Raw genomic sequence first — 11,655 nt, 5'->3', positions numbered from 1 at the left:
TTTATCTTCACATTTTAATGTCTCTTTATTCCATCAGTTACTCTGGGAGAAGTGTTAAGTTTTAGTTATGATTAACTATGATTGTAGATTTATCTATTTTCCCCTTCAGTTCTGGCAGTTTTTTTTAAATATTTGGTAGTGTTATCAGTCACATACACATTTAAGACAGCTGTGTCCTTTTGATAGATTGACCACTTTATCATTATTAAATGTCCATTCTATTCCCGAAAATACTTTTTACATGGAAGCCTGTCCTGTATGACATTAATACAAGCTTAATGTTTGCCTCTTGCTTTTTCCTTTTAACACATCTGTGTATTTATGTTTAAAATGTGTTTGTTATAAACTACATACAGTTGGTTTGTAGTTGTTTATCCAGTCTCACAACAACCTCTGTGTTTTAATAGTGGTATATAGTTCATTTTTTATTTTTATAACTTTTTTCTGTGTTTGGGTTAAGTATATTGGTATTCTTTTTCCATTTTTTCATTTATTCTTTAGTCTTCTTCCCTGCCTCCTTTTTGGATGAATTGAGCTTTTAGAAAAATATTTCTTGTCCTGTCTTTTTAGTTTTGTCTCTTCATGTTATTTTTTTTATTGGTGGTACTAGAGATTTCATATGTATCTTAAATTTATCATAGCTTATTTTCAAATCTATTTTAGTATTTTATGAGCAGTGGAAGAATATTATCATTTATACTTGTAATGACCATCTCACCTTATGTGCCCTTACATACTTTACTTCTACATGTGTCCTATATTTTTAAAAATGTAATGAATCAATCTTTTAGTGAAATTTAAAGATGCATGTATATATGTAATGTTTAAAAATTCCTTTGTATTTATCAATATATTTACCCTTTTTTCTCTCTTGCTTCCTGTAGAGCTGAGTTTCTATGTTATTTTTCTTCACCCTAAAGAATATTTAGATTTTTTTTTTTGTAACACAGGTCACTGTGGCCTTTCAACTGTATCTGTCTGAAGTTTTACTTTGCTTTCATTTTTGAAGGATATTTTTATTAGATATAGAATTCTTGGCCAGCTTTTTTTTTTTTTTCAGGACTTAAAGATACAGTTTGCTTGTTTTTTGCCCTCCTTTATTTTGTGAAGTAGCCTCCTCTTCTTCCTCTTTTCTCCAAGATGAGAGCAGTCAGGAATCTCTTCAGTCCTAGGGCTAAGCATTTTCTGGATTTTCAGATCATGAGCTTTCCTGCATCCTCAGCCCTCTGATGTACTTTCAGAAAACACTAAATTTTGTAGATTATCTAACTTATTCTCAGTGTTAGGATGGAATTAATTTTCTCTTGCAACTTTCTGAAGTGGAAATGGAAGACCAGTACAATACTGATTGAATTGATATTGCTTAAAATCTTTTTATTACTCTTAATTAGATTTTTTCTGGTATTCTTACAGTCGTTTTCCTAGTGAATTTTATTTTATTATTCATTAATTTTTTTTAAGGTTTACTTTTGAGAGACAGTGTGAATGGGAGAGGGGCAGAGAGAGAGAGGGAGAGAGAGAGAGAGAGAATCTGAAGGAGGCTCCAGACTCTGAACTGTCAGCACAGAGCCTGACCCAGGGCTCGAACCCAAGAGCCGTGAGATCATGACCTGAGCTAAAGTCCAGTGCTTAACTGACTGAGCCACCCAGGTGCCCCGATTTTATTATTTTTTAAAATGTTTATTTGTTTATTTTGAGAGAGCATGCACAAGCAAGCAGGGGAGGGGCAGAGAGAGAGGGAGACAGAGAATCCCAAGGAGGCTTCACACTGTCAGCGTGGAGACTGACACAGGGCTCAAACTCACGAACCATGAAATGATGACCTAGCTGAAATCATGAGTCGGTCGCCCAACTGACTGAGCCACCCAGGTGCCCCTAGGTTATTTTTTTTAAATAAGCTTTGTGCCCAACATGGGGCTTCAACTCATGATCCTGAGATCAAGAGTCGTATGTTTTATGGACTCAGCCAGCCAGGCACCTTTGAAAGATTAAAAAAAGAAAAAAAAAAGATGGATGTTAAGTTTTATTAAATACCTTTTTATCATGAGAGATGAATAATTTAACATACTTTTTGCTAATATTTTAATGGTATGTTCAGGAATTTTTATCACAGATAATTTTCATCAAATTTTTCTTATTTTTTACATGTACCTATTATTTTAATAGTTACAACAATTCTGTTTTGTTTGTTACAATCACATTTAGAGTTAACTGAATTAAATCCCTTTTTACCATTTCTCCATTTTATAAATTCTTCATTGTTAAATTTTTTTATTATTTATTTAATTTTCTTGAGAGACTGAGAGGGCACAAGTGAGCGAGGTGCAGAAAGAGAGAGGGAGAGAGAATCCTACAAGGGGCAAAGAGGGAGTGAGAGAGAAGTGGGGCTCATTTGAAGTGGGGCTTGTGCTCACCCATAACAGGGCTCAAACTCACGAACAGTGAGATAGTGACCTGTGAGATAGTGACCTGAATCAAAGTCTGATGCTTAACCAACTGAGCCGGCCAGGTACTCCAATAAGTTCTTCATTTTTAATTTTTTTTTTTTAATGTTTATTTTTGAGACAGAGAGAGACAGAGCATGAACGGGGGAGGGTCACAGAGAGGGAGACACAGAATCTGAAACAGGCTTCAGGCTCTGAGCTGTCAGCACAGAGCCCGACGCGGGACTCGAACCCACGGACCGTGAGATCATGACCTGAGCCGAAGTCGGACGCTTAACCGACTGAGCCACCCAGGCACCCCAAGTTCTTCATTTTTAAATACATTAAAAATAAATTTTCTTTTTAGCATTTATTTTTTGAGAGACAGAGTGTGAGTGGGGAAGGGGCAGAGACAGAGAGAGAGAGAGAGAGAGAGAGAGACCGACAGAATCCAAAGCAGGCTCCAGGCTGTCAGCACAGAGCCCGATGTAGGGCTCAAACTCATGAACTGTGAGACCATGACCTGAGCCGGTCAGATGCTTAACCGATTGAACCACCCAGCAGCCCCACATTTTTAAATACATTGTAGTTGTAAAGGCATCTGGGTGGCTCAGTCGGCTGAGTGCCTCTTAGTTTCTGCTCAGGTCTTGATCTCAGGATTCATGAGTTCAAGCCCTATGGCTCTGCACTGACAGTGGGGAGCCTGCTTGGGATTCTCTCCCTCTCTGCCCCTCCCCCACTTGTGCTGTCTCTCTTGCTCTCAAAATAAATAAACTTAAAAAATAAAATAATTAAAATAATAAAACTAAATACATTTTAGTTGTATGGATTGTGGCTTCAAATAATTTAGTTGTTGTTTTATTTGTTCTGGGAAGCGTATATTTGTGTTGTATTCCTGATTGTTGCATATTAAAAAAAATCGTTTTCAGATACTCAGCCTTTCTCATATATCGTATCTCGTTGATTCTAAGAAGCACCTGTTCATATTTTCACATCTCTGAAATTATTTCTGAAATCTGAACTTTTTTTAATGTTTATTTATTTTTGAGAGAGCGAGTGAGAGCACAAGCTGGGGAAGGGTAGACAGACAGACTCCCAAGCATGCTCTATGCTGTCAGCAGAGACCCCAATGTGGGGCTTGAACTCAAGAACCTGAGATCATGACCTGAACCAAAGACAGACACTTAACCAACTGAGCCACCCAGGTACCCCTGAAATCAGAATTTTTCATGTATTTGAAAATGGATGATTTGAAAGCACAGTTTACTTTGTAGATTTTTTTCGTGTTTAGAGGTATGTAAAATAATGGCATACCTTTTAAATAATGGTGTCTTCAACTGATGAAATATGGTAAGATAATTCCAAATTATTAGGTTACCATAAAATAATTAAAAAAATTTTTTTTAATGTTTACTTCTGAGACAGAGACAGAGCATGAGTGGGGGAGGGGCAGAGCGAGAGGGAGACACAGAATCTGAAGCAGGCTCCAGGCTCTGAGCTATCAGCACAGAGTCCGATGTGGGACTCACACTCACAAACCACGAGTTCATGACCTGAGCTGAAGTCGGACGCTTAACCAACTGAGCCACGCAGGCACCCCAAATAAGCTTTATCTTTAAAGTTGAAAAAGATCAGAAATCTGATGTTTATTTATTTTTGAGAGAGACAGAGACAGAATGTGAGTGGGTTGGGGCAGAGAGAGAGAGAGGCACAGAATCTGAAGCAGGCTCCAGGATCCGAGCTGTCAGCACAGAGAGTGACACGGGGCTCGAACTCACAAGCTGTGAGATCATGACCTGAGCCAAAGTCGGACGCTCAGCTGACTGACTGAGCCACCCAGGTGCCCCGAAAAAGATCAGAAATCTAATAACACAGTGTTCTGAGTTGCAGTGAGCAAGCACTTTACTCCATTGCTGGTGGGCAAAGAAACTGGTACAATCTCTTATACAGGACAGTTTAGCAGAATGAAAATTTTAAATGCATGTAACCTTTGATTCGGCCATTGTACTTCCAGGATTTTATCTTATAGGTAAACTTGCATGTATTTTAAATAATATATGTTTTTTTTCTTATTTTTTATTCAGCAGGGTTAAATGATATTCCAGAAACAATCTAAATATGTATCAATAATAGACCATAGTAGTAAATTATAGTACAACCATTAAATGGAATGTTAAATATCCATTAAAATTATATTCCACTAAGTAGAAAATCCCATGTCATATTCTTTTTCACTCTGCGTTGTACACAGTACTCACTTTTATCCGTTGTCTCATGTTGCTGAGGAGATGGATGAGGCCAACATAAGTTATTTTATTTCTTCTGGATGCTAATAGCATCTTTTTTTTATCCTTAAAACTTGGCAGAATTCTATACAATATCTAAATTTTGATCATTCCCTGTTAATTTTTCCTGAAACATAAGACCTTTCAGTTTTTCACCTCTATATCCTTGAAAATTTTATGTTCCTATTGTTTTTCTGTCCAAGAAAGAGTATTACTTACATTAGATCTCAGTAGTCTGTCTTACAAATCGATCATCTTTGTTCTAACTACTTTGTTAGAATCTAGCCACCTTTATTTTGTAATATTTATTCTGAAGGATTTTCTATGGCTTGCCATCCAAGTTAACTTGGTTTTCTGAATTATCTATTCTACTCAGAGCTGTTTCTTTCTTTTTTTTTTTTTTTAACGCTTATTTATTTTTGAGACAGAGAGAGACAGAGCATGAACGGGGAATGGCAGAGAGAGAGGGAGACACAATTGGAAGCAGGCTCCAGGCTCTGAGCCATCAGCCCAGAGCCCGATGCGGGGCTCGAACTCACGGACCGTGAGATCATGACCTGAGCTGAAGTCGGACGCTTAACCGACTGAGCCACCCAGGCGCCCCCAAAGCTGTTTCTAATACGATTTCAAGTTCTGTGGTATTTTTTTCCCCTTGTATCTTTTGCTTTTTCAGTTCTTTTCAAAAATCTGTTTCATCAAGTCATATTCTATATAACTATATAGTTATAGTCCATATAACTATATATATGTTATAGTTCATATAACTATATAGTTACTCTATGTAACTATATATACTGTATATAGTCTATATAATTATATATATTATCTGATGCAAACCAGTTTTCTTTAAAATTCTATTAAGATTCTATTTTATGCGCTAGCTTTTCAAATGTGTTGTTTTTTTTTTTCTCTTTTCCACATATGGTCCCTCTTCTTTTCTTGAAGAGTTACTTTTATATGTTATCTATTGTTGAAAAGGGCAGTTGTGTTTTGGCCTGCTCTTTGCCCAAGAATGGTATAAGGCATTGGAATAGCTACCTTAGAGACTGAGATAGGAGACTGAACATTGTTGTGATCTTTCTTCTTTAATTGGCTGTTGGCTGACAATAGTCGTCATATGCTATCTCTAAGCAGGTTCCCACAGCATGTGTTAATCATTCATTCCAGAGACAGATCAATGCTGATATAGCTCTGATTGATCTTCTTTAGTCTGCTGTGCAAGGTTGACCACTAGCTTACTGTTTTGTTTTTCTACAGCCATGCTTTGACTCTTGACAAGAAAAATTGAAAATGTCACGGCAACTGTAGGTTTTAGGGAGCCCAATATGTAATACTTCTTGCCTTTTTTTTTAATGTTTATTTTTGAGAGTGGGAGGAAGAGAGAGTGGGGAGGGACAGAGAGAGAGGGATGCAGAGGATCTGAAGTGGGCTCTGCACTGACAGCAGAGAACCGATGAGGGGCTCGATGTGAGATCATGACCTGTGCTGAAGTCAGAGAAAGAATCAAATCTGGCCATTTTTTCCCCCATTCCCCTCTCCCATGGTCTTCTGTTAAGTTTCTCAGGATCCACATAAGAGTGAAAACATATGGTATCTGTCTTTCTCTGACTGACTTATTTCATTTAGCATAACACTCTCCAGTTCCATCCACATTTCTACAAATGGCCAGATTTGATTCTTTCTCATTGCCAAGTAGTAGTCTATTGCATATATAAACCACATCTTCTTTATCCATTCATCAGTTGATGGACATTTAGGCTCTTCCCATAATTTGGCTATTGTTGAAAGTGCTGCTATAAACATTGGGGTACAAGTGCCCCTATGCATCAGCACTCCTGTATCCCTTGGGTAAATTCCTAGCAGTGCTATTGCTGGGACATAGGGTAGATCTATTTTTAATTTTTTGAGGAATCTCCACACTTTTCCAGAGCGGCTGCACCACTTTGCCTTCCCACCAACAGTGCAAGAGGGTTCCCGTTTCTCCACATCCTCGCCAGCATCTAGTCTCCTGATTTGTTCGTTTTAGCCACTCTGACCGGCGTGAGGTGGTATCTCAGTGTGGTTTTGATTTGTATTTCCCTGATGAGGAGTGATGTTAAGCATCTTTTCATGTGCCTGTTGGCCATCTGGATGTCCTCTTTAGAGAAGTGTCTATCCATGTCTTCTGCCCATTTCTTCCCTGGATTATTTGTTTTTTGGGTGTGAAGTTTGGTGAGTTCTTTATAGATTTTGGATATTAGCCCTTTTCTGATATGTCATTTGTAAATATCTTCTCCCATTCTGTTGGTTGCCTTTTAGTTTTGTTGATTGTTTCCTTTGCTGTGCAGAAGCTTTTTATCTTCATGAGGTCCCAATAGTTCATTTTTGCTTTTAATTCCCTTGCCTTTGGGGATGTGTCAAATAAGAAATTGCTGTGGCTGAGGTCAGAGAGGTTTTTTCCTGCTTTCTCCTCTAGGGTTATGATGGTTTCCTGTCTCACACTCAGGTCCTTTATCCATTTTGAGTTTATTTTTGTGAATGGTGTAAGAAAGTGGTCTAGTTTCATTCTTCTGCATGTTGCTGTCCAGTTCTCCTAGCACCATTTGTTAAAGAGACTGTCTTGTTTCCATTGGCTCTTCTTTCCTGCTTTGTCAAAGATTAGTTGGCCATACATTTGTGGGTCCAATTCTGAAGTCTCTATTCTATTCCACTGGTCTATGTGTCTGTTTTTGTGCCAATACCATGCTGTCTTGATGATTACAGCTTTATAGTAGAGGCTAAAGTCTGGGATTGTGATGCCTCCCGCTTTGGTCTTCTTCTTCAATATTACTTTGGCTATTGAGGGTCTTTTGTGGTTCCATACAGATTTTAGGAGTGCTTGTTCTAGCTTCGAGAAGAATGCCGGTGCAATTTTGATTGGGATTGCACTGAATGTGTAGATTGCTTTGGGTAGTATTGACATTTTAACAGTATTTATTCTTCCAATCCATGAGCAGGGAATGTTTTTCCATTTCTTTGTATCTTCTTCAATTTCCTTCATAAGCTTTCTATAGTTTTCAGCATACAGAGCTTTACATCTTTGGTTAGGTTTATTCCTAGGTATTTTATGCTTCTTGGTGCAATCATGAATGGGATCAGTTTCTTTGTCTTTCTGTTGCTTCATTATTAGTGTATAGGAATGCAACTGATTTCTGTACATTGATTTTGTATCTTGCAACTTTGCTGAATTTATATATCAGTTCTAGCAGACTTTTGGTGGAGTCTATCGAGTTTTCCATGTATAGTATCATGTCGTCTGCAAAAAGTGAAAGCTTGACTTCATCTTTGCCAATTTTGATGCCTTTGATTTCCTTTTGTTGTCTGATTACTGATGCTAGAATTTCCAACACTATGTTAAACAACAGCGTTGAGAGCAGACATCCCTGTCATGTTCCTGATCTCATTTTTGAGAGAGAGACAGACAGACAGACAGACAGTGCAAGTGGGGGAGGGGCAGAAAGAGGGAGACACAGAATCCAAAGCAGGCTCCACGCTCTGATTTGTCAGCACAGAGCCCCATGTGGGGCAGGAACTCCTGAACCGTGAGATCATGACCTGAGCCAAAGTCCTATGCTTAACTGACTGATCCACCCAGGTGCCCCAATAATGGCTTTATTTTTTAATTTACTTAATTTTCTGAATACCAATTGCTCTAACATTTCTGCTATATGACGATGAGTAATATGCTGAAACATACCAGTTACATTTCCTAGAGGTCTCCTTTCCAGAGTCCATCATTCTGTTTAAATTTGAGATGCTTGTTCTGTCCAGCTGTCATCTTGAGCCTTCTCTTCATAGCTCTTCTGGGTTCGATTTTTGTCTTTTATATTTCATTGCTACTTTTGAGAAATATGCTCTGTTTCTGACTCTCAATGATTTGTATATAATCTACTTTCTATCTCTTAAAACTTCCAGGATCTCCCCCCCACCCCCCACCGCCCTGTTTCCTGAAAGTTCACAATGATGTATTTTGGAATAAATCTCTTTTTGGATGGAGATTTGGGTTCTTCAGTTACTTTTCAACCCTTCTATTAAATTAAAAAAAATTTTCAGCTATCCTGTTTTTTCCTCAAGAGTCCTTTTTTATTTTATTATTCCTCTTTGAGGATATTAGTTGGAGGGTTGTTTTGTTTTGTTTCCTCCCTATATTATATTAATTCCCTTCAGCTATTTTCTTTTTTCTATTTTTTGCTTTAGGTAAGAGTTTTTTTTTTTTAATGTTTATTTATTTTTAAGAGCGAGAGAGAGAGAGAGTGAGTCAGGAAGGAGCGGAGAGAGGGAGACAGAATCTGAAGCAGGCTTCAGGCTCTGAGCTGTCAGCACAGAGCTTGATGCAGGGCTCAAACTCAGAAGCCATGAGATTATGGCCTGAGCTGAAGTCGGACACTTAACCGACTGAGCCACCCAGGTGCCCCAAGTAAGAGGTCTTTCTTGGTGGAGACTTCCCTCAGATATCTCTTGACATTTGGTTTTCCATTTATATTTAAGAGGAAGACTATAACAAAGCCAATCAGAAGATTTATATGTACAACGGGTAAATTTTGCTCTAGAGTGATTAGGCAAAGACCTATCCTTTTAGAATGTCCAAATGGTATCCTGCTTTTCTCTGTAGCTTTTAGTTCTTTCCAGAGAAAAGAATGTTCCAGACTTTTCTGAAGAATGGAAAGGTGTGTGTGTGTGTGTGTGTGTGTGTGTGTGTGTGTGTGCGAAAGAGAGAGAGAGAGAGAGAGTGAGAATGCTTTGCTACTGGTGAACAAAGAATGGGAAAAGAGCTTGACATTTAACAGTTCTGTGTGTAAACTTTCACTTAATTGTTTTGTTTTCAGGCCAGATCTTCTGTGTTTTCCAACTGCTGTGTTGGACTGTAGCCCAAGTCCAGCGCCTTGGTTCAATTTCTTCAACTCCCATTGAGTGACACAGATTAAAAAACAGCCTCAGGGTCTAGCCAACTGTATATAGACTTCAATGAATCCTCCTTCCACTTCCAAATGGTGAGTCTTTCAGATAGTCTGCAAGGTAATTGACTCACTATTCATTAACATTCCTCTTTTAGTTGCTTAGGTTACTACTTTCTCTCCAAAAATGTATTGTAGTCTTTTCATCTGCTCTTGTCACTATATTTATGCTCCTTATACTTATGAGTTAATTGGTTGCTTTTTGTTTTATACTTTTACCATTAGTAGATTAGGGAAGGGAAAGTGGGGAAGTGCATGTGGTCAGTCTGCATTTTTAACAGTGCACCCTGTATTTTAATATCTGCATAAACCTCTTCCAGGTTATTCTCAGCGTTGAGATTTAAAATTATGTCAGTTAAATAAAAAATTTTGTGTTTTAAAAATATCCATATATATATTTTTGTTTACAGGCTATTTGTTAATTAAAAGAATGTCTTATACTTGCATACAACTTCATCTGTTTTTTTAAGTAAGTGCTATGCCCAATGTGGGGCTTACATGGTCTACCAACTGAGCCAGCTAGGCCCCCCACAACTTTATATTTTTCAAAGCAGTTTTGCATATGTTATCCCATTTGATCCTCATAGTATGAGAGGCTCAGCACTTGGAAATTTTGGGCATAGCAGAGGACTGTAAGAGGTATTCGCCTGAAATCTGCAGTAAAGTTGGAAATATTCTTAAGTTTCATAGGAGATTAGCTTTAATACCATTTTAACATAAGAATTTAGTGTTGATACTTTATTAAAAACATTTGAAATATAATTTTTTAGCTACTTTCAAAAATACGATATTTTCTTCTGTAGTTCACTTCCTTTTCCTTGATACGTTATTTATAGTTTGAATGGTCTTACTGATTTCATCGACATTTTTCAAGTCTTATTTTCCAATAACCTATTTTAATTTTTTTAATGTTTATTTATTTTAGGGGGGGGCAGAGAGAGAGAGGGGGGTACAGAGGAACTGAAGCGGGCTCTGCACTGACAGAGAGCCCGATGTGTGAGGCTTGAACTCACAAACTGTGAAATCATGACTTGAGCCAAAGTTGGGACTGAGCCACCCAGGCCCTCCAATGATCTATTTTAAATGCTATTCATATGTTCTTTATGAAATGATATGACTAAAGTGGTATAAGTAAATTATATTATTATAGTAAATTCTTAAACAGAAAGTTGAAAAATAGATAATAATTCTAAAGCATCACTTTTGGAAAAAAAATGAGCTCTGATTTATCTTTTTTAATGACTTCTTTACAGGTTAAAATTATGCTGACTACTGACATTATAGACTAGTTATATAAAAATAAATTTTATTATAACTAGAAATTTGAATGTAGTTTGCAATATAAACTTGTCAATTTTGTTAACGACATGTCTCTCTTGTTTTAATTCATATAAACAACGATTTTTATGTGCCTCGCTAATTCTTGGAGACCTATAGGTTTTTGGAAGTAGGTTACCTGAAAATCGGGGACTAAATAGTTAATCCACTATAAGATTAGGAAACAACTTTAATCTCACTTTTTCTTCCTTCAAAATGGAAAAGAACACTACTTGTGGAGTGAAAGACCTGGATGTGTGCTAAGTATCAAGATACTCTTTAAAAAAATTTTTTTTTTTAATTTTTTTTTTTTTTAATTTTTTTTTTCAACCTTTATTTATTTTTGGGACAGAGAGAGACAGAGCATGAACGGGGGAGGGGCAGAGAGAGAGGGAGACACAGAATCGGAAACAGGCTCCAGGCTCTGAGCCATCAGCCCAGAGCCCGACGCGGGGCTCGAACTCACGGACCGCGAGATCGTGACCTGGGTGAAGTCGGGCGCTTAACCGACTGCGCCACCCAGGCGCCCCTTTTAATTTTTTGAGAGAGAGAGAGACAGAGCATGAGTGGGGGAGGGGCAGAGAGAGAGAGAGAGAGAGAGAGAGAGAGAGGCAGACACAGAATCTGAAGCAGACTCCAGGCTCTGAGCTGCCAGCA

At 37.8% G+C, this 11,655-nt stretch overlaps 1 protein-coding gene across 6 annotated transcripts in view; it reads left to right on the top strand.

Annotated features, from left to right (window-relative positions):
- ICA1L (islet cell autoantigen 1 like) overlaps window positions 1-11,655 on the top strand; it is a 93,034-nt gene that overhangs the window by 2,067 nt on the left and 79,312 nt on the right. For 5 of the 6 annotated variants that reach the window (XM_045480787.1, XM_045480791.1, XM_045480792.1 and 2 more), the window contains exon 2: window positions 9,553-9,717. In XM_045480787.1, the coding sequence (XP_045336743.1) occupies window positions 9,692-9,717 (26 nt within the window). In that variant the 5' untranslated portion in view covers window positions 9,553-9,691. Of the gene's footprint in view, window positions 1-9,552; window positions 9,743-11,655 lie in introns of all 6 variants that reach the window. The other variant, XM_045480790.1, reaches the window with a different exon arrangement.

This window comes from Leopardus geoffroyi, chromosome C1 (assembly GCF_018350155.1).
Source record: "Leopardus geoffroyi isolate Oge1 chromosome C1, O.geoffroyi_Oge1_pat1.0, whole genome shotgun sequence".
In the NCBI taxonomy this organism is placed as follows: Eukaryota; Metazoa; Chordata; class Mammalia; order Carnivora; family Felidae; genus Leopardus; species Leopardus geoffroyi.
Note: the sequence above shows the minus strand (reverse complement) of the source record. Positions and strands in the feature narration are given on the sequence as shown.